Genomic DNA, 24,128 nt, shown 5'->3' with positions numbered 1-24,128 from the left:
TGTAGATATAGCTATGATGCAGATATAAATATAGCTCCTGAGAGGAAAGGAAGCAGGGAAGGAATAAGCACAAGTCTAAGTGGTGAACTAAATGCAATACACTGTCTGCTGATGAATTGTCCTAAATTCACTCTGAGATTTTACAGAATGGAGAAACCACAAAGATATATCTTTTATGCTTATTTACTTTTTGGTATTTACACATGCAAAATGCAAAACCTTTCTTTCTCTAATAGTTCTTTGTGTAATACAACTGACAGATTGTTTACCAAATAGTGCAACTGATGATTTCCTCTGGTTGAAAATGCAGGCATGAGGTTTGCTCACATGTGTTGTACACTTCTCGGGCAGCGGGGGTGTTCTGCTTGGCCAGACTGACCGTCCCTGAAGCACCACTTTTCCCATTTAGAGTGTTTTTCATTTCTTTTGAAAGACAGCACGGTTGTCTGTGCTCACCCCTCCTGGCTCCCTTTCAATCCTTCTCCCATCCCAAGTTTCACACATCCAAACCCCGCTGCTGCTGGTCACCTAGCAACACAGCAGCTTGCAGGAGAGTGTAGGTCACAGAATCCCAGGAGGGAGAGAAATTCATGGTGTTCTGACTTGTTCCTTGCATCTTAAAACTGCCTTTTGGCTCTGTCCCCGCCTTTCCAGCCACGCTGCTTCTCCATTTGTGCCCTTCTCTGCTCTTGCTAGTGCCCATCCACTTCTCCTTCCACAGAGGGAATTCTCTCAGCCTGGTATGGTCACTTCCGGGCTTGAAATCTTCATGCTCAACCACTGCTCTCTGGAACAGCCTGCTGCTCACCCAGCATGGTAGTCAGGGCACTTCCTGCCATTCTCTCCCCACCAGCCTAGGCTTTACCCACAAGGAAAATGCCATGCCTTCCCCCTTCATCCTTTTCCCAGAAAGTTCTTTTCCATTCTCCAAGAAACATTGCACATCTGACTTCTACAAATCCTTCCTTATGCATCGGGGGAAGAATGGCTGGCTCACTGCTCTGGGATCCCATGATATGCTGTATCTGATGCGTAGCGTGATGGATCCGAATTATCCAGGCACCATTCCCTTTCACAGGGCAATGCCTTTCTGGAAGGCAGGGGTACTTCCTAATCCAGCATCTGGGTCAGAGCTCCATCAAGAATTTGGAATGGATGAGTAGTCAGCAAGTGCAGTTGAGAAGAGAAGAAGGAAAAAGTCCCCCAACCCCATATTTTTCACTGAAAGGAGATTACTGTTGACCCTTAAGAAAGCAATTCCAGTAGAGTGGTTTGACCGAAAGACTACCCACAGGGGATTGGTGAGGAAAAGGGTGGATAAACAAAAGCACAGAAGTTACGCCTTCATACCGTAGAATGGAAATCCACAGTAGTGAGGACCAATAGAAGCATTCTTTCATGATCATGGAGGAATGGGCTTGGCTCAGTAGGGAAGAGAAGCAATCCTCGGCAGGTACAGAGCAAAGTGGTCCAAAGGCCATTGCTAAATCCCAGTAATTCCATCTCGGCACTGTGTCTGCACTACATCTCTCATCTAGAAGCTTCCCTCTATCTCTAGCCTCCCCAACACAGGTCTCACTGTCTACCCAATGACACCTGTCATCCTTGCACTCTGGGCTTTATCCCCTGGCCACCCCTCCATGTTTCCTCTGTCGGTCTTTCTTTCTGACACTCTTATCCTTCCTGGTCTTATCTTTGTCCAACTGCTGTCTATCCTTTAAAACAGCCCCAACGCTACTTTTTGTCATAACAGTTTTTCCCGATTTCACCATCTGGAAGCATCTCCTTTGTCCCAGATGCACAGAGCGTTTTATTAGTATATTCTGGTAAATATTGTACCATCTGATTACTTTGACTCATTAGCCTCCCTGTCCCTTGGGGCCAAAGTTTCTATCTGATTCATCTTTATACAGTCCCAATGGCTTTGTAAATATGCAAAGCATAATCAAGAAAGTAGGATCAATATAATTATTTTTTTAAATGGATATTTTTTGAATGCCATTGAACTGTCCATTTTGATACACAGGACAGAAGCAGAAAATGAGAACAAAGGAATATTAATTATGTCCACAATTTCTTTTTTTTCATTTAATTTTATTTTTTCACAATTTATTTAAGAACCTCACAGAGACACTGATCTAGAACATTATTGTGACAATCAATCTAGTTGGTGAAATTGTGCTTGAGTAAAATAATTAACTTCTAAAATATAAGAATCAGAGATGGCTAAATATACATACACTTCCATCTATAGAGTTAGTGATATCCTTGTGTTGCTTTATTTTTAGTGGATTTTATTTAAAAAGCATAATAGAAATGACACTAGCATTGCTGAAAGAAAAACGAAGAAATTTCACAGCACTATCATGGGACACAAAACGGAATGAAATATACAATTTTTAGCAGCCATAATAAATACAGAAAATAGCAAAGGGACAATTTAATGATTTTTACAACTCATCAGAAGAACAAAATCTATGAATTCCACTAGTCAAATGGTGTGTATGCTTAGTAAATCTCACTCCCTCATGCTTGTGTGATTCTAAATATTATTGATTTTTTTAAACTTTCTATTACAGAATGAATATAAAATCGGATCCCCTTTTCAATATTTTCAATTATATATGGTGTTACTTTGATTTTGAGGTTCCATTAACTTTCTTGGTACATGTGTTTGTAAAATACCTATAGGGTATGTCCATTACAAAAAAAAAAGGGGGGGGGCAATCCCTGACCTTTATGTTTTCTCAGTTTTGTTTCTAGCTTCCCCTATAACATTTCTTTGAACACCACTCTTCCAAGTTGTCATACTCATAAAAGAAAATGCAAAAATTTCTTATGTATTTTAAATATAAAAGATGAATCCAAGCAAATTCCAAGATGCAAAACATCAGCAAATCTAATCTATTCGTGGCAGCATCTTCACTGGAAAGGAGTTATGGGCATCGTGAGATTTCCACCTAAGACGGCAGGTGAAAATAAAGTTCCTGAGATTTCCACCTAAGACGGCAGGTGAAAATAAAGTTCCTGGTTCCCCTCGGAAAAAAGACAATCCTCTAACAGGTTACAGTGATGGTCCGTCATTGTATTGATACCTGTGGCTGTAGTCTTCAAGGCCCAATTCCAGATTGGGATGTGGCGGTGGAGAAGGTGGGACTTCACTCTCGGTCCATCTCTCCCCGTGAAGCAATCGCTCTATAAACAAAGCACAAGGGATCTGTAGTAAACCGCGGCGGAAACTCTCAGCGCCTGGTTTCGTGTCAGCCTATCTCACGGACCGTCCTGGCGCGCATGCTAACAAGGTAGCCTAGACGGAAGACAGACTTCTAATGGGATGGAAGCCACTCTAGGAAAGCAGATGCAAACCTTGGGGGGAAAGCCAGGCCTGCGGGGTGATGTTCACACTGGTGCCCTGACCTGCTGGCGACCTCTGGCAGGTCAGCTCGCTGCATCTTGACCTTGTTTTCCCACCTGTGTGGGACTGACACGTATTCATTACTTGTGACTTGGGGGAACGCCAGGAAGCCACCTCTTTGACCGCTTAACATTTCTGTAAATGAGACTCCACAGTGAAATCTCTGGATTACTTGGTGATTTAAGCGTCTGCCTCGATGACAAAATTATTTTCCAAAAAATCTTCAATTTCAAGGTGTCCATTCCCCATTTAGACACAGTGACAGGGACATTTTTCCTTTCCTCCTTTTTTTCTCAACTGTGCTGTCATGGAAATCCTGGGAATGGGGCCAGGCAAGCCACGCCAATGAGTAAGAGTCATTGGGGTGCTAAGTAAGGCTTCGGGAACAAGATCGCTGTGTTCCCCATGCAGGCGTCTATCGATGCGTACGCGGGCAAGCTGCACACCTTTACTCAGACCCGGTTGCTTCATCCAAGAAGCAGATACTGCATTGAGGACTGCAAGGTTAAAATGAGATCCTCACGCAGGGATGGACAAATACAAAGTGCTAATTAAATATCAAGAGGAGCCCTGGTGCGGGTGGATTACGCTGAGCGCTGCCAACCACAAGGCCAGCAGTTTGAAACCATCAGCTGCACTTCAGGAGAAAGAGGAGGCTTGCCATCTTGGAAGGAAGAAGTGGCAATCTTGGAAAGTCCTAGAGGCAGCTCTCCATGTCGGACAGGGACACATTCAGGCAGCATCCTTTCTGTTGGCTCTAGCTTCTCTATTCTCAACTTCCTCACTACACACATGGTCACAGATGGGGCCATATCATGTGTTTGCTCAAACACACTTCAACTTCACACACACACACACACACACACACACCCTGCCGATGGAACAGGACTCGCTGAGAGGTGCACATGGTTAGCAAGCTTGGTTGCCACACCACAGGTCGGGAGTCGGAATGCACCCAGAAGGACTTTGGAAGAAAAACCGGCTGATCTCCTCCAGATATCATCCGCCACTAAAAGACCTGGCCAGAGCATTATGCTACCCTGACATGTCTAGGGTCAGCCTAGGGGTGAGCTGAAGCGATGGCCATTGGTTAGAGGTTTGGTCACTTTCTCTCTCTCTTCTCCTCTTCCTTCGTCCACTTCCTCTTCTCTAGCTATGCAAGCTTTATGATCGTCACTAACTTCAGTGCTACCTGCCTCGACATACAAAATCTATGCACTGTTTTAGAGTGGTGGTTGCTGTAGAGGACAAGGGAGCTTGCTCGATGAGTGTTATTGGTGTGGTTTTAAACAGTGTTGGGCATCCCTCCTTGGGATCTAATCAGCCTTTTTGAGCCCTGCATCAGTATGAAACTTAGAGCTTTTCTCTCCTACAACGAAGATCTCTTTTTTCCACTGGGGGTATAAGGTATAGTCTTCCTGATGGGCATTCCTCTGATGCCCGTGCATGTTGACAGTTGACCCTTCAGTCTGGATTCCTTTGTTGGCCAAATGGCCTTGCTTTTAGTCACTGTCTTGGATGTTGTTGCTTTGTTTCTCAGGGCCAGGTGAGAAAGGAAGGGTCAAGAATGGTGAGACAAAAGGTCAACCACTTAAGGCCTCAGACCTAAGCCAGTTTACCATCTGCTTTTGTAAAAGAGTTTTGTTGGAACGCAGCCATGGCCCCTGGCTGCTGTTGCACTATGAGGCCACAGGATCGACTGACGAGGACACAGACCCCATGGCTGGCAGAGCTTCACATGTCACTGGGGAGCCCTTTCCAGACTGTTAGTGAAGACCGGCATGGCATCGGTTCACCTTTGCATCCCCCAGAGTGGACCCTGCCCATTGAGGGTGTTCAATAATGATTAGTCAACAGAAAAAGAACAATCCAATCACTGACCACTGCCCCAGAGGCAGTGCCCTCCATGCAGGTGAGGGGCAGGTCCACACTGGCTCCCGCGAGGATAAGCATTAAGAAGAATTAGAGTACTCTAAGCCTTTTCAAAGGACCCCAAGGAACATGGATCTTGTGGAACTAGGTATTAGTCACAAAATGAAACACTTGATTTGGGCTGGGTATGAAGTCCTTGGTGGGGGCTGTCCTGGGGGGTAGGTGGGCAGGGGGTGGGTGGTGGTAGGGGCTGAAATGACCTAGGCTGACTGGGTGGGAAAGTAAAGAAGAGCCGAGAAGGAAGCTGGGAGCCAAACATGAGGAGTCATAATAAACTACTATGAGGCTGTCACTTGGCCCAGGGTTTGATGTCCTATCGAGATTCTTCAGAAAATACAGTGTTGGTGTGCTTCGTTCCCATTCAGATGCTGAATTGGATTTTATAGCAACCCCCCTGAGACACGACCCCGGTCCTCAATACCGTTGTGGGGCACCAGACTTCCTCTATGGCAGCATTGCTAGCAATTCTCCAACACAAATGTGGGTCTTCTGGCATTATGGTTTCTATAAATGTTATTTCCAAAATTGCCTTTTCTGTGTAACAGCTTGACAGAAATTAAATACACACACACAGACATATATATCTTGGGCACTGTGGGTGGTATGCACTATTACTACAAAAATAGATAGAACATGGCACATCAACATTGGATTTTTAAATATACAAAACAAAGAAAAGGGGGAAGGGGAAGAAAAGGTCAATGTTTTTTGTTTGGCCATAAGTTCCTTTCCTGACTAAACATTACATGTTGTCTGGTTGATACCGCTTTATGTCGGAGGTCCTTGAAGAACAGGTAACGGTGAGTGACACTCACCCAGGTGTCATCTGGCCGGATCTCAGTGGCACTCTGAAACTCGGACTCTTCAAAGTCAATGAAAAGCCATTGCTATTACCAAAAAAAAAAAAGGAATGATCATGGTACTTTTTCTATAGCACCACATTTTAAAATTCTGACCTTACTTCTTTGTGTCTCTATCCACAGGCTTATTTAGAAAAGATAACTTCATCTCTGGTCATGTGTTGGGCTGCTTAGGAGATTTAAGTTCTTGAAAGAATTGGATTTTCCGTGTTAACACTTTTGCTATATCAAGACAAAACTACGCCGTGCAGCTGGTTCCTAGAAAGATCTCTACTGCACTCAGGCTTACAAACCGCATAAACGAATGTAAGTGCAAAAGGGAATGAATCGTGACCTGTCAGCAACGTTAGGACATGAACACATGCGTAGCCTTGTGATCAATCGGCAATGGGTTTAACTTAGAAAACTGAGATGAGGGAGGGAATGAAGGAGAACCCTAGAAAGAACTGATTCACATGGCACTTTCCGCCCATTGGCACAGAGGAGTCCTGCCTGCCAGGGTCTGTGTCCATGGAGGAGGGAGAGAACAGACCAACTCTCCAGCTAGTGGTCTGTGGCCCCTGGTGACCACAGGTTATCAGCAGAGACACAAATAATACACTGAAGTTGCAAATAAAGTCCTGGGTGTATCCTTACACTTTATGTTGCACTAGCTGCCGAAGTTCATTGTCTTAGCCTTGGCTCTCCCTTCTGGAGGCATTGCCTCATTTCCTTGAGGATTTCGATGTGCCTTTAAAACATGTCACCTTTATCACGGCTTCAATGTTTTCCAGGTATTAAAAAATGCAGCAAGGTAGGCAGTCGCTGGCCCAATGTTCCCAGGGGAGTCACTAGTGTGATTAGGAATAAATCCCTGAGCTGGGATTGTCGCTGGACCACATGCTGCTTGAGAATTAAATGCCAATCAATTTACATAAAGGCCAGATATTTTAATACCGATGCCAATGCTTCTGATCATCTAGTAGAGACATGAGAGTGAGATACCCTGCTGTTCTTTAGAAAGCGTGCTTTTTCTTCCCTCCATGCTTGCTACCATGACTTCAGGTCTCAGGGGGAGATTTAGTTCTGTCCAAAGAACTAATTTCATTAGGAATAGGAGAGAAATATACCGTGCATTGCTTAATCTACATATAAGTCAGCTTTTAACAATGGAGAGTCTCCATATAAAGTGAACAGGTTTCAATAATTTCCCAGGATTGACTCAGGATGTGGTTTAGCAGGCGAATTCTAGACAGAGACACATGAATGGATTCAGGCTCAGTAGATATCAAGTATAAGGCCTTGAGTACATGATTTGCTCTCCCTGACCTCTATTTCTTCATCCAGGCAATGGGAATAACATCACTACCCACTTCTAGTATGTGTGCAAATGGCATCGCATAATTTTTAATAGAATTACTTTCTCAATAAATAGCAATAATTGTTGCTAAAATAGAGAGATATGGAGGGGAAAGATAATACTGGTTATGACTAGCTGATTTAGAGTTAGAACAACCCCACATCTCCAAATTTGTTGTGCTGGAGTAATCACAGAGTAGGATCTGCCCCCAGGGAATAAAATGTTGGCAACATCTTCTTAATCTAAAAGGCAAGGAATTTGCTACATAATCTCTAATACCTTCAATAGAAAATTGTATGTCTATTGGAAGTGATTTTATAGAATAAAAATTACATAGTAAGAAGTTTTAATGTGCTATCAATTAAAAATGGTTTCATGAGCAATATATACAGTGCATTTCCAATCTCACAGAACACACATTTATTTGTATAAGGAAAGGACTAGAAAGATACATTGAAACATTATTGATGAGTATCTTTGATAGGTAAAAGCACTAACCAAAAAAAAAAAAGACCCAAACTCACTGCTATCAAGTGGATTTTAACTTATGGTGACCTTATAGGCTTGAGGATAAAATTGTCTATGCGGGAGTAGAAATCTTCATCTTCCTCTCTCGGGGCTGCTGGTGGTTTTGAACTGTTGACATTGTGGTTAGTACCTCAATGTATAACCAACTCACTACTCCACCAGGCTCCTAGGCAAAAGTCATGTTTCATTTTCTTCACATTGCCTTCCTTTAAATTTCCTACAATGAATATATATATTACTTTTATAATAAAAAAGTTAAGTATTTTTTTAAAAAGCAATAAAGAAAAATGAAACCATTTTCTGGGTGATATGTAGAAACATTTCTGGAAATAAAGAAAACAAAACATGGGAAACGATCCCAGGTTTTATGCCTCTACAGCTTTACAAGAAGTTCGATCCAGACCAGAAAATAAGGGAAAGTCAGTGTAGCCAGTCAAAAACCATGAACATTCCCACCTTCTCAGTTCATGGTATTTGCCACGCTCATGTGAGAGTCCAGCAAAAATCTCTCAGTCATGTTCTGGCCATTTTATGGTTTAGTGCCTATAGTTTTAAAGTGGAACAGTTGTTTATATTTGGCAACGTCCATTATGAAAAGAGCTTCAGGAAAAACAGCGGTGTGCCATCTTTGGTTTGTTTTGTTTTCCACGCACCCTCTGTTTGGGGCAGCAAGCAGAAACTGTCACTTTTGCTGGGGGTGGTGCCAGGAATCTGATTCACAACTTCTGAGTCAGCTCTCCCACCTCGCTCTCAATGTTCATGGCTCAGACTAACAAAGTCTGCACTTAGTCTAATTAACTGCTTCTTATTCCGTCCCCCCCCCCTTCCTCTTCTGTGTTGTTGCACTGCTTTTAATAAAAAGATGCTTTTGTGCGTTCACACTCCATTTGCAGTGGAGGGGATGCACAGGCTCTTACCTTGCCATTTGTCTTGTGGACTGGAAGTGCCAAATGGACGCAGGGAGCTATTTTCATTTCTCCTGGAGGTGGCTACAGGGTTTTGACAGTTCTCAAGGCATGGCTTGGAAAACGCCCCACATTCTGCGACCTCCTATGGGATGGAAATGAAAATCACATTCACTTTTTTCAAAAAAGAATGTTCCTGCTTGGTCAATTGAAGCAGAGCTAATACATGATGTGTTTTATGAAGAGATGATTTCAAGAATCTATTGCACATAAGTCTGCATCTGTGAAAAATCAAAATGGCCCTATTGGTTAAACATCTTTGAATCAGAAATTGAAAAAAAATAAAACAAGCCTGACAACGGGGTCCTAAAGATTGGGAATGAGGACACCCGGCACAAAGGAGCTTAACTTTGTCATTCTTTCTCCACTGACAACTAACTGGCTTCTTTCACATGTTCTGCCATCTGGGGGGCAGCCTGTGGCAGCGGCACCTCAAGAAGACACCAAATGCCAAGGGGCTTCGCTGCCAACCAGATGGCTGCGCTGCTGCTTTCTGTCTGTCTTGGTTACTAAGTGCAGGGGCTCAAAGACAAGTCAGAACCCAAGCAGTTTGGCCAGGCAGTGCCATGCCGGTGTCCCCTGCAGACACTGGCTCTTCTGGGCAACAGGTACAGCCAGCCGCATCCCTACCCAGTGCTTCCCCTAAGGCCTCCTTCTTCCCTCCTAATTGTATTCTGACAGTCTGCATACAATTTCACGGTTTACTTTAAATTGCTGTCTCTAAAATCACACCCTCCTCAGCCATGCTCCACAGGTGTTGAAGAGGTGTTCCATGCAGGATGATCATATCTAGCTGTTTTTTCTCGAGAACCCAGGCACAGAGAGCTGGGTTTTACTCTTGCTTGTCTCCTGATCTGAATTCAAGGAGGTGTCCATTTGGACGTCACTGCAAGGCTGCTACCTTGGGTCATTTGTGACTGGGGAAGGCCACACCCAGAAACACCGAGATGACGCACAAATGACTCTCCTTGTGATGAATGCATTGGATACTGTGATAGTTATGGTTTCTTGTGTCAACCTGGCCAATGAACACATGTGGGGTTAACTGAAGGGCAGAGGGATAAATGGCCCGGTGAGCCTTGCCTTTCTTGTTCTCAGGTCTCTTGATTTGTGATGGTTGGACCAGGGTGCAGCTGCCTTAGCCAGTTCCCTGTTTCAGCTGGCAAGGCTCACTTTCCTGCAAGACATCCCTGAGGAGAAGCCACATGGACCTACCCTGATGCAGCCCTGGGTGCTGGAGCAGCCCTGTGGAGACCTCTGCCAGCGCTGAGATGCTTACACATTCACTGATTCAGCTTTCCTCCTGCAGTCGGCATCATTGCATATGTTTTGTGAGATGGAGGAGGACTTTGTAGATCAATGTTGGACGTATGGGTTTGGACTGGACTGGGTTGGGATGCTTAATGTACAATTACCCTTTATATAAAGCTCTCATAAAATGAGTGTTTCTGAATTTTGCTTCTCTAGTCTCCCCAGACTGACTCAGGTAGACTGACTCCCCAGACTGACATCAATGCATTGGATATACCCTTTTAGTTACAAAAACTCAGTGTCCTGTTAGTTAAACATTCGATTTATACGTTCTTAATCGTTAGGGTGTTTTTCAGCAGCTAAGGGTCCTTTTGGCTTTGTGTCAAGGCTTAGAATACTCTCTCTACACCCATGGCCTGTATATTGCCAACCAGAGGAAGCCTAGTTCAGAGGTAAACCACTACTTTTCTGAAATAAAAACTGGAGTCCGGGTAGGCAGGAAAGTAGGACTTGCTTTGCATAGTCCTGTGCTTTGTGTTAACAACAACAACAACAACAACAACAAATTCTGCTTTCCCAGATCTTTGATAAATGACACAATCAATATCCCAACAACCGATCAGTAAGCAGCCTAATTAAAGTATTCAGCTTGTAAAATAGAGCTGTCAGGGAGCCCTCCATTAGTGTCCCAACCAATAAAAAATATAATGGATTTTTAAACATATTCTGCTACAGCAGGAGCTGCAGCAGGGAGGGACATGTTTTGGGGAAGGGAGAGAAGAAGGGGGGAAAAAACAAACCAGGTCATAACCCATTTTTTTTTTTAATACTGAGTCTCTAGTCTCAAATGGAATTACAATTGAACCTCAAGCTCATCCTTTGAAGAGAAAAAAAAATGTTTCTGTTTAAAATGATTCTGATTCAATCAAAGGCTCATTATGTATTCCTCACAAGGTCCTCATCAAAACTGTTTACGTATCTTGTACATCTGGGTAATGTGGAAAAAATTTTTTTTGGCTTTTCTTAAGTAGCTTCTTCAATTTTTCATATCAATATAATGTTCAAGTAACCATTTTTTGGTATCCTTGCCAAACTGAACAAATTGATTTGCCTGGAAGTCTGAGGGGCACTTTCCAGGTTCTGAGGGCTTTTATTTTTATCGTACTTAAGGGTGACTGCTCTTCCACAAGAGAATACGCCCCAAACATGAGCACACGACATATGCTTTGCCACAGTGCAACACAGATTTGGGAGATCCAACGCTGCAGAGTCCCCGCCCCGGCCCCATTTTAATAAAGATAAGCTGCATGTTAAGCTTCTGTCTGTATAAGAAGAAAATGCTCTTTAATCTTCATGGGTACCAAAGAGATTCTCAATAGCTGAGAGTCAAGTGCCTGCCCGGCCCCCATGGAAAGCATGTAAATATTAGGGAAAGTCAAAGTGGATCTTGTTTAAATGCGCTCATAAAAATTGCTTTGTGCCCCATTTCATATTCCTGATTGATCCTCTAGTGAACTAGACTAACATGACACTTCTGAGGCAAGGCAAAGAAGTGAACGTTTAGAAGTTTCTTGTGACAGAGCAATTGTCACTCTATTCCAGGATGAGATAATTCAAGTAAACATCCCTACAGTAACGAGAATGCAACCATAAAATGTCCCAATGGATGTACCAAAGTCCATCAGACCTCGGGAGAAATGAAATGAGGGAGGAGGACAGGAGGAGCAAGCTCGTTTTTTGTTTTTGTTTTGTTTTGTTTTCTTGTTTTCCCCTTTGTTATCTGCACCGGTGCAGTCGTGTAGAGCTGTGGTTTCCATGAGGCCTGGACTTTTCTATTAGCCGAGATGTTTCCGTTCAGTGAACTCTTAAGGGTGGTCCAAGATGCAGATGCAGAAAAGGGAGTGTCAGGGGCACACAGGTTACTTTTCACATCCCAAATTCCAAGCCCAGAAGCAAGTGTGGAGTCTTGGGACTCGAGTGAAATTTCCACTAGACTGGCACCCATTCTCCCCAGGTAGGGAGCAATAAATCAGGGCTTTGCAGCTATGTGCTTAAGTAAAGCCCATTAAATATTCATGGCAGACGCTCTGTCACTTAAGCAGAAGCAAATGTTGAAAACTACATTCCATTGTTATATATAGTCTCCAGTAATTGGCCAATTTACATTTATTTAACATCCACAAGGTTATGTATAGATGATTCTAAAGGTACAGTTCCTTCCTTCCGATAGGTGCTAATATAACAAAATGAAGCGTAGCTTATAATTCCTCCACTGATGTTTACCCTCTCGGATGAGGCAGGTCTCAGCTTCAACGTTTAATGATGCATTCAGAAGGGATCTGTTGTCTCTATGTACTGTGAAGAGCACAGCTAGAATGCCCTTAGGAACGAGGCTGGCGACACTTCAGTTGACCTACTTTGGACTTGCTCACAGGAAAGACCAGTCCTTGAGAAAAGGACATCCTGTTCGGTAAAGAGAGTCAGCCTAAACAGATACATTAACGAACAGACAAACGTCCCTGCCACCTGTGAGTATTGAAAACCCAACTCTGTGTGTGTGTATGTGGTTACATGACAAGAGAAGGCAAACCTGACATTTTAGCCCAACAAATGACAACCCTCCAAAGGATGGTAGGCATCCGATCACGCTTGGCTGGTGACCCAAAGGTGAGAAGGTGGAGGCCCTCACAGGTGCGAGGGAAGGAAGGCCTGGGGCCAGCTCTCTCTTACGAGGTGCGATTCGAATGCTTGGCCAGTCACCACGAAGCAGAATGGACACAACCCACACTGGCTAAGTCAAAACTCCAGCACTCTAGGTTTTCACAACCTTCACTGTTGCTTCATGTAATGTCTGCATTAAAGAAAAGAGTTTGTCTTAGTGTGTATGTCATATGATTGCATCTGAAGTTTTATCATGCTGCATTACGCAAGCATTTTTTTCCTTGCGAATATCTTTGTATAATATGCGTTTTGCCAAACTTTTTCTTTACACTCACTTGATCTTCTCATCTTCACCTGAAATAAATATTATGAATATTTTGTAATCATCCTTCAGAAATCAGATAAAAATTTTAGGAATATAGAACAATTCCACGTATAAGTGAAAGATATAGGGCTATTAATAGTTAGGGATTTTTTATGCTTCCTTTCATGTATGAGCGCACTATTCCTTACATTTAAAATATCCCCCCAAAACCATCATTAAAGATTTCAAAACTCAGACCCCGTTTCTTTAATAACATAAAGCAGCAGCTGGCGGAATGGGTCACATGTCAGCGGGCCGGACACCAGCTCTCCACTACCCATGCGTGGATTATGGAGGAGCAGCTACAGTTGACTGCATTATAATGAACTTTGCATTAAACATTAAACAATGTATACATTTGATTAAGCACTTCCAGAAGCATGGACACATTAACCAAAGGCAACAAAGCTGTTTATGAATAAGTCCAGCTCTCTAGGAATTTATGTGCGGAAAAATTTAAAATGACATCAACAAAATAACTGGGAGAAACAATTCCATTTGATAAATGACTTACTTTATATGCACATTTTGATATAGTCCATATCTACTTAAAATTGGCAACACCTGTTCCTCACATAAATCCATCTTCTGGAGCCTAGTTTCTGAATCACAAGATCAGTAGGACCCTCGCGCAACCTTAGTGATGGGTGTTTACAGACTCAGTGCCCAGGTGGACATCTTGCTGAGGGAAATCAGGGTTACATCACCTCTGCGGGTCTCTCCGGCCTCCTCAGAATCACCAACTGGATCATCCCTCGTATGTTTCCTTCCATGGACATCGATCGCCTAAGTGTTTCCATCGCTTCGTGGTTGGACTTTCCCAAAAGAGATTCCCCATTCACTGCAATCAGCTGGTCATTCACTCGCAGACGGCCGTCCTAAGACAGAGGAGAGGAAAACAATCGTCAACAGAGAGCAGCTTGGTGATGGCATGAGGCTGTTTCACGGCAAAGTTCAAGTTTTAAAAGGAAAAGAGAAGGAGCCCCACCACCAGCCCCACGAGAACATATTGCGATGAGGAATGATATCTTTCCAGCAGCAGCAGAAGGTTCCGGGGCTTCTCAAGCAAGTCACAAATGCTCACTGTCAGGGATGGTGTGAAAGGTACTTTTGAAAAACCCTTGAGTCCAGAGCTGCAAAAATCTAGACATTTGCCTAATGCCTCTTCCCTCAATCTTTGGCCAGCCTGCCAATCTAATCTACTTTGCTAAGCTCCCATTTGCTCTGGTGCAAACAACAGTGCTGGTTCCAGGGAAGAGTGCTGTTCAGGCAGGTGATCATAGTCCTTAAAATCGAGTTTGCATTTGGGGGCAGAGATTTTATGCTTCCATGTAGCTTGCCTGACAGTACTCGTGTGGCTCCTACATATAATTGCTAGCACTATTGAGGAGTGCTGAGGGGGGAAACATCTTCACCCTCTCAGGCACTTTTCTTTACCACAACCAGGCAGTAGCGAGTCTGCAAAGGAACGGAGAGAGGGGCAGGGAACGACCCATTGGCTCTGGGGTCTCCTGGCAGAAACAGTTGACAAAGGGGGTGTGTATTGGGAGGCTCTGCCTGAGGAACATCTTCGGGAAACAACACCTCATATCACCAAGCCCAAGGAGCCTGGCATCTTAGAGATGGGCAGAACTCCGATCGAAAGTACTTGGCACTTGCCACCTCCAGTCCACATCTCTCACAAACTGAGTCTAAGCACGAGCTCGGAAACTGGGTTGTCAGCTCTGCCTACAGAAGAACATGAAGGGTAGGGCTGTAGAGCATTTCCTCCCCAGGCATCCTGGGAAGATGGTCAACAAGGACAGTCAGACTGAGTCCACGCCCAGGATCTATTTGACACTCAGGACAAGGTTCTTGCTCTGAGAGACAGGTGGCAATGGGATTGTTAGGACTCTGCTGCCACCGGGGCCCCCAGCAGAAGTAAGAGTGGACGTGCACGGACACGGACCGTTCCAGAGTATGCATCGCTCTGTGAACTCTCTCCAGTGGCCGCCAGAGAAGGAAACGGAGACCATGGATGGCAGGTCATATGACTTGCCAGAAGCCACTGAAGGAAGTCAGCGGCAAACCTGACACAAGTTAGGGTTTCCTGGCGACGGACTCTTTGGCCAAACTCCCCGCTGGTGTTGGTGATCCCTAGACTGTAGTAGCACCCTACTGCAACAGCCGAGGCATATAGATCGCTTTTTCAATGAGAAATATCTGGGCTCCATGTCCAAATTAGCGGACTGGAGAAAAAGCAGAAGGGAGGAGAAAAAAACGCCGCCTAAGAAATGAGAAAGCCAGCCATCCAGTGGACAATAGAAGCCAAGCACACAGCTTCGGGAGTGCAATCCTGCGGCCAAGTGGATCCACTCTGAGCAATGCAGCAGCAGATGGTCAGAGGGAGTTGCTGTGGCATCTGCTGCAGAAGGTGTTGGCTACATCGCAGTGCAGATGCTCACACAAGGGCGTGAGCCCTCTTGGTGAAGAATGTGAGCTGGCGCAGCAGTTGAGGAGTGTCAAATCGAGAGATGACATGTCGAAGTGGAATGCTTCTATGGGCTGCATGCCCCTCCTCTCCCCACCCATTCCTCTTGTCTCCCCACTTCACTTAACCTTCACCCTAATTTAGAGCAAGCCTGGAAATGAGATTTACTGGAAAGGCCAACAAAGGTGTGTGTGGGGGGGGGCGTGGGGACAGAGTCTCTTAATGTCTGTTATCCAATTTTGAGTGAGGCCCCAGGAAGAAGAAGATTAAGGCGCACAAGGAAGGTGGAAGAACACGAGTCTTCATGGTTTAGTCCTGGGAAGTGAGACAGAGCTCAAGACATTATCTGTTCTAATATGGAAAAACATAACAAGAGGACCATTGGGCTGAATCTACAGGAGGTGGTGGGGCGGGTCTTTAGATACGTTTTAAGCTTGACTGGAGAGTGACGTGAGTCTTCAGAAGAGGAGGAAGTGTTGGCTCGAGGTCTGAGTATTGTTGATAGGAAATAAGATCTAGGGTGAGGACATGTAGAGGCTTAGGCTTTGCAGGACTCCTTAACCGCAATAATAATAATAAGATAAACCCTGGAATTGATGGATAACAATAGAGACCAGCCCCTGGAGAGGGGCATCATGCTTGATATAGTAGAGGGGGATTGAAAAAGGAAGGGCCTTGGCAAAATGGATCAACACAGTGGCTGCAGCAATGGGCTCAGACGTAAGAACAACTGTGAGGGTGGCACAGGGCCTGGCAGCGGTCCATTTTGTTGTGCATGGGGTCATTGTGAGCCGGAACGGGTTCCAGGAGACCTAACAACAATAATGACTAGAGATGGAGAATGGACTCTGAGAGAGAGCCCACCTGGTGACCGCGTAGGGATCGTCTGTGAAGTATGGGACAAGATCGTCAGAGTAAAGAGGCAGATGAGAGGTAAGAGATATGAGAATAACATCTTAATTTTATTTCTGGAAGAACGATCCCTTGGTAACACCGATTCAATACAAACTTATTTTCAGTTTGTACGCTCGTCATCTCAGGCATGCAAAATTACATTGCACTGCAACATGTTTGCTACATCCAAGTTCCAAACTAAGAGGCAAGCTGAGCCAACCCAGGGCAACTAAAAGGTTTTTTTAGAAGACATTCATATTCATCACAAGTGTCACTAGAGAGTTGTGGGCATGATAAAAACCCACACTTTCGTTTTCAGGCTTGGCCGGTCTGTGGCTGTTGGTGTGCACTTTTGCTTCCTAAGATAAATGATGGGTAATTCCATTAATGGTGATGCCAGTAAGCACCATGTTGTCCTAACAGTTAGAATATAATCATAGGATTTAAAGCTGGAAGGGTTCAGAGAGGTCATCCTATCTGCCTTCTTCTGCTTACAGATGAATAATAAGGCTCAGAGAAATTGAGAGGATGAGAAGCGATTTATCGAATACCTATTAGTAGAAGACACTTGCACACACATGAGAGTTTGCTTGGCTAGTTAAGGTCAGAGCTGGAATGGAAGCGCTCATGTCCTGACTTCCACAATATTCTGTTCATTAGGCCATTCCATCTTCTACAGAGATGACAATGACTAAGGCTCCAAGGGGTGACATTTTAAGAAAGACCTTCAAACCCAGAAGGTATAAATTGAATCCAAACATGTCTTTCAAGACACATTTAAGTGGAGTCCCCTCATCAGCTATAGACATGATAGAAGATTCATCTGTAAGAGATGACTGTACCATGAGATTGCAGAGCAAGGATGCAAGGTCGAGAAAGGGAAAAGTCCATCTACCAAGCTTTAGGAGCCCCGGTGGCTTAGTGGTTATGCAATGGACTGCTACCTTCAAGGTCAGCAGTTCAAACCCCCACGCTACTCTGAGAGAAAGATGAGGTTTTTTCTTTCCCTAAAGAATTATGGTCTCGGAAACCCTCAGGGGCAGTTCCACCCTACAGGATCGTTCTGATTTGGCATTGACTCTGTGGCAGAGATTGTGCTTTTTGGTACCTAGCTATATGTACACGCCTGTACGTTTTTTGTCTCTTGCTGGTGTAACATGAAACTAAAACAACGAAGCGTTCATCACCCAAGGTCAGCAATTATTCCTCAAACTTGCAATATTCTTTGTGCTTTAGAACCGTTATGAGCAAGAAAGTAGCCCTTTATTTCATATTAATATCATGTTCATGGAAATGCTTACACACGAGAAGATTAATTCCCACCCACTGATTTTTCATAGTAAATTCAATCTAGGAATGTTACTCTATAAGTCTAGGATACTTACTCTCTTCATTAAAATCTTGGGTCATGGTTCAATTGGTTAAAAAAAAAAATATATATATATATATATATTCATTTTCTTCCTACCTTGTATCAGTTCATACCCTTAAATAGAAAGACCCCCTAACTTATGTTCCTCACCTCTAGAACTCTCCATAGCAAACTCTTTCAAAGGTAGGAAGGGGTAAAGGTACTTTCCAATGAGGAAGAAAAGTGTTTTCAAAAGGAGAACAGAACGAGGAAATATAAAAAGAAACACCTCCCAGTCACTTTGAGACAAACATAAACTGGTACAAGAATTAGGTCTTTTCCCTGGGGGGACTTCAAGTCTCGTTAAACCTAACCTGATTCCAAAGCAGTCTATAGGGGAATCGACTAGGAGACAAGATGTTTGAGTACGACATCTTCCTTTTACAGAACACTTAGCCTATGCTAGGCTTTGAGCAGATATTTAGACTGCATTCTTCCATTAATTTCTTTAAAGAACCCCATGAAATAAATACTACTATCACTGAAGAGATGTAAACATGGAGGTTTGCAGAAATTAAGTGGTGTGGCTGAGGCTGGAGCCAAAGGTTCCAGCCATGGCCAAGTGTACTTATCTTTGCGGTCCATGATGTCATGTGGTTTCTACAATCAGCATGCTCGTGGTGATGAAAAGCACTATGTTTATTAATAACAGTACTTATTTCATGTTTTTTCTCTGGGAAGCCCATTGCATGAAACACTTTATGTGCAGTAGGCAATTGAGTCCTTAGGACAACCCTAATCGGCACCAAGACCCCTGTTTCATAAATTATCATTTGAAATTCAGGGAGGTAAGTGAATTGTTGTGTTATGTTTCTAAAAGCAGATATGAACCAGTGCTGTGCCTTTCTGGAATCCACGTTCTTAATCGCTTTGCTGATGATTATTAACCTCCCTGGAATCTCAGACCCCTTTAAGAATCTAGTACAGGAGACCAGCACCGACCTCAGGACGCCTCCAGAGAGGCAGGTTTGGGTTAGATCATCCTTTGCTGCTAGGACCTGCCATGGACACTATACGATTCTTAGGAGACTCTAGGGACTCTCTTCTTCCCTGGAAGTTAGTGGTGTGCTCCACTGTTCCCAACCCAGGTGGGATGATCATCAAGCATGTCTTCAGACTTCGGTAAATGCCGCCAGGAGGTTAAACTCACCCTGGACTGAGATCCACGGCTTTACCCAAACATAGGACTTTTCATACACTTTCATGCTTTGTCGGAGTCAGGGACCGCCCACCCCCTTCGATCTCTTGAAACTGTTGAATATTGGCCAATTCTATTTTGTACAGTTCACCTGTCTAGCCCTTTCCTCATCTTTTGATGCTTCCTACAGCATTCGGCAGTTTGTCCACAGAATCCTTCAGTATTTCAAGTCAAGGCTAGCATTTCTTTTCTTCAGTTCTTTCCATCTGTGGAATGGTGAATATACTCTTTTCTAACTTCAGGTCTTTGTGCTTTTTATTACAATACTTTGTCATCTCAAGTGGTCTTTTGAACATTTCCGTGTAGCTTTTTAGCGTCACCACTTCTTCCATTCTGCATTCAGAAGCATGCTTCCAAGTCCTTCTGACACCTTTCTAGGTATTGTATTCCTTTCCTGTGTTTTGAATTGCTTTCTTCATGTGTGATATTCTTGATATCATCCCATGACTTTTGTGTCTTCAAGCATATGCATGTAAATCGTGGACAATGAATGAGGAAGTCTGGGGACAAGTTGATTCCTCTGAATTAGGGTGTTGGCAAAGAATATTGACTATGTCATGGTCGGCCAGAGGACAAAAGAAAAGTCCGCACAGCTGGAACGATCCTTAGAAGGGAGAATGGCGAGACTTCGTCTCATGTACTTGGGACAGGTTTTAGGGGAGATCAGTCCCTGAAGAAGAACATCCTGGTTAGTAGGGGGTCAGCAAAACAGAGGAATATCCCCAAATAGATGGACTGACACAGAGACGTTAGCTATGGGCTCTGAGATAACCAGGTAGTACTTTGTTCTGCTCTATAGAGACTCATGAAGAAGTGGAACTGACTTGCTGGCCCCTAATAACAACCAGTGGCCCCGTGGCTCATCTCCTGCAGTTGTAATGATGCCTGGGTAGGACTTCTGCCCTAAGGATTAGTGACATTGCCTGACACCATCCGACTATCTGGGCCGGTTATCTGTAATGTCCATTTACTTCTATAATGCTAATGAACATAGGGCAGGGGCTGGGGGCGGGGGGGGCAAGGCATAGAGCAGTCTTCTGCACAACGTGCGATAAGCATGGGAAAGGGGCTGGCTTTCCCAGTGGTGCCTGGCTGTGGCCCAAGGCTAGTCCCCATTAGGCCACAGTGTTGAGAGGATTAATCGTGACCATGTGTTGGCTCCTGACTGTACGTTTCTCACAGAGCCCTCCCCAAAGCCTCCTGGGAAATTATCAACACCTAGACTACAAACTCTACAGCCTGGCTTTAGATTGAAGAGTAGAATTTGCCTGGAGTGGTGTGGGACTCCAGGCAAGGTGGTACCTGATAGAAGACAGAGTTTGTCTTCAACAAATCCTCCTGGAGGCCTTACATAATCCCATAACTATATTTGTCTACCATCGTTTTGCAAAGCAAAAGCAAAACAAAAAATCTACCCTGGAAAATAATTTTGCATCCAGATTGAAACAATTTTACTACATTTTTAAAACAAAGGCAATGAAGGGGAAAGAACGAACCATGATTTTAACACACAACTTAGTCTAAAAAGGAGGGAGAAATGTTGATAAGCAGAGAATCACATAAATTCCTTTAAGGAGTATCTATGCTAGCAAGATGTTTACATCGGTGGTCCTAACACATCTGAACCTAGCACATTATTGAACGATACTTCAATAATCTCTCCACCCCCAATATCGTTTGGATTACTGTGAACCTGTTGAATAGCTACTTATCCTTCAAAGCTAGACTCAGCAACTGGCTTTGCTTCCAGACACCTCTCACCCACAGACACAATTAACTGCTCCAACATCTCACCACCCATGGTCTTTTCATATTTTTCTCTTGTAGCACTTACTCAGTAGAGTTGGTGCATATTTTCATTTATTATAAAGTCATTTTAAGTTTTTAGTTTATCATTTAGTTTCTGAAATCCCATTGAAGTTCAAGAAGTACTTGCTGCACTGAGTTACTTAACTCTTTTGCTCAGGTGCCCTGACTCTAAATTTTGCTTACAACGTATAAATTGTTTCACTTACAAACTCTAACAGGGAGAAACTGGTTCATGGTACACTGGTCTGGATATGCCTGCATATGGTCAGGGAAGATTTACGTTTCTAAAAGTAAGCTTGGTTACTTTCTATGGACTGACCGCATGTCCACTTGCTCAGCTGTTACACAATTTAAATTTTGTTTATCCAGGTCCCCTGCCCTCTTCGGCGTCTCAGGTCATTTGTCTGTCGCAAATCGGTGACATCTCTGCGACATTCTATTTACTCACTGACTCTCCAGAGCTGGGGTTTCTGGATAACGGAAGGGTCCTTTTTAAAAACATCAAAACATACAAGGAGACTTCAAAGGATTCATGGAAAACTGGAACATACAGATAATGAAATCTTTCCATACATTTTCGAAGCAACCCTGTACGTAATTTACTGCCTTCAAATTGATTCCAATGGACAGGGCTCCTCTAGGGTTTCTGAGGCCGTAAAAGGCTATAAATCACGCGGGGAGCAGCCCATCCCGTCTTGCTTCTGGGCCGTGGCTGGCAGGCTGGAGCTGCTAGACTCAGGGGTCAGCCAAGGGCCCAGTCCACTCTATCACTAGGGCTCTTTTCCCAGCATATAAGCAACGCCATTTGAAACAAAGGGCATACATAAACATCTTGCCACCTCTACTCTTGACTTCATCTTGCAGCGTCTACTGGCAGAATGACGTCAGACACCCTGCCCCAGGCTCCTCACAAGTATTCGCTGGTCTCTAGGTGGGAATCCCATTCCCCGCCTGCCTTTCTCCAGTGCCCTCCTCTTCTAGGTCACTCTCCTAAGATCGCTGCCCAGCTCCTGCCGCATTCTTCCCTTTTCATCTACTTTGGCCTAGAAAATTGATGTGCAATGTGTTTTAAAGGCATAATTCATAAATGGTTCACAAACAAATGAGAACCTCAGAGCCTGCTTACACATATTAAAACGATGACTGCTCTGTGAAAGCCGTGGCTTTCTTGGGTGATGTTTTTGTTTGTTGTTTTCTTTTTTGCTTCCTTTCTTTCCTCTTTAGCCGTATGAGCCGTTCTCGTTTTTTTTGCTGAGATTACTGGAAATGAGGTCACTAGAAAAGTGGGCCCAACGCAGAGTTGCTGGAACAAGTCTTTGACCCACGTGTGAACTCAGCAGATGGGGACACTTTCTAATACCCACAGCGACAATGGAGGCAGCCTATCAGGACAGCGGTGCCATTTTCAGCGCCAAAGCCCGCCCATAATGGTGGATCAACTTTTGTCAATGATAACTTTCCTTTTGCTGAGCAAAACAGATGCCTATTTCTGCAAGCCCACTGAGATAATCAGGGAGTCCAAAATAGACCTCAACAACCATGTAGAATTCCAAAATTATATTCAGCGGCTGGAGTTACCTCCTGTTTGTTTCCCCTTGCACGAAATGAAAGGGTCAAATGATAAGGATCGGCAAGGAAAGCAATGATATAGTGGGCCTGGTGAGACTGTCAAAGTTGCACGAAAGCCTGTCCTTTATAAAACAGTTACTGCTGCCAAGATTCACAACTCTTATTATATGAATTAGCAACTACTAACCTTTGCAGGTTTTTTTCTTTTTATTTTAAGAAAGGGATTGGTTAAAAATCAGTGGCATGATAAAATTTGTGGTGAGGAGTTTCCACGGGCGATTGACGTTCCCGGGGCATGCAGTCCTCGGGTCAGACATCTAGCAGCCTCTGAGAGACACTGGCTGGGGGTCATTATACTCACGCTTCTTCCACTGGTAGGAAGCATGATCAATTTTAAGAAAAAATAGAGAGTTGACCAAATCATTTAACATTAGTGCTCCTTAAAAAGCTGTCCCTTTTATCTCCCTTTGAATTCATTAATTATAGATCTGCCACATGATTTATAGATACCAGCAGGGAGGCAGGTGGAAAGTGCTCACCCTGGGAACTTGACTGGACCACTGTTAAGTAGCTTGGCTGCTGCTGAAAGTTCCATCTTACTGATGCCGAAACCCAAGCACAAGCATCACGCCCCACACACGGAGGGCTGGAAGTATCTCTGCAGCGTGAACTTGCCAATAAATCACCCTGGAGTCCTTTGTCAATATTGGCATCGCTGACATTAGCTGAAATTCACTTTTCTACCCAGCACTAAATGGTCTAGATGATAAAATTCTGCATCTTTCAGTGAGAGTGGACCAGTTTCCCAGGCACATGAGAATCGAATTACTTAAATTATGTCTATTTCATATTCTGAGTGCATGCATTTGCAATTAGCTATGTCAGGCATTTTTCTTTCATTAAATTTCATCATCATCAAGTACTTTGTATTAGGCACAAGGCTGGCTAATTAATTTTCTAGAGAATAACAAGGATTTTAAAATTCATTTATTTCTAGCAAAGATCCCTTAAAGAACTTACCTGCTCTATGACATATTTTTCTTTAGCAACGATTGCCGCTCCATTGAAAATTCTACTCTGTATTTCAAAGTTCCTATGGGACATATTCTGCCCCCAACATCAGAGTACTCAAGTGAAAAAGATCACTTGGAAACAGTGTCATACACTCCATGGGGACTGTCATCTTGCCTACAGTGTGTTGTTTTCATCTAAATCACTCTTCCAGTTAGATATATGTATTGTATTAATATTACATTTTTGTTTTTAGGTAGAAAATGACGTTTAAATGAGCAAAGTCAGTAGATGTAAAATGTATTTTTTCCTGTAGGATATTCCATTCAAACAGTATGTCAAAAGAAAGCCATGAAAAAGCTACCAATCTTTGAATTTGCAAAGATTACCAAAGAAGACCAGCTACCTAATGTCTTCAAAACGATCATCAAGACATAGTTCTGTTTCTCTG

At 43.6% G+C, this 24,128-nt stretch overlaps 1 protein-coding gene across 1 annotated transcript in view; it reads right to left on the bottom strand.

Annotated features, from left to right (window-relative positions):
- The window catches only part of PARD3B (par-3 family cell polarity regulator beta), a 1,175,277-nt gene that overhangs the window by 478,738 nt on the left and 672,411 nt on the right, over positions 1-24,128 (bottom strand). Inside the window, exons 12-14 of the mRNA XM_045296697.1 lie at positions 14,023-14,193; positions 8,992-9,124; positions 3,096-3,195 (exon numbers count right to left, since the gene is read on the bottom strand). Coding sequence (XP_045152632.1) covers positions 3,096-3,195; positions 8,992-9,124; positions 14,023-14,193 — 404 coding nt within the window. The remainder of the gene's footprint in view (positions 1-3,095; positions 3,196-8,991; positions 9,125-14,022; positions 14,194-24,128) is intronic.

The sequence above is a fragment of the Echinops telfairi genome, unplaced genomic scaffold (assembly GCF_000313985.2).
Source record: "Echinops telfairi isolate 266 unplaced genomic scaffold, ASM31398v2 ScPeMD7_3;HRSCAF=10, whole genome shotgun sequence".
In the NCBI taxonomy this organism is placed as follows: domain Eukaryota; kingdom Metazoa; phylum Chordata; class Mammalia; order Afrosoricida; family Tenrecidae; genus Echinops; species Echinops telfairi.
The sequence above is the reverse complement of the archived record's forward strand: the minus strand, read 5'-3'. Positions and strand labels throughout refer to the sequence as shown.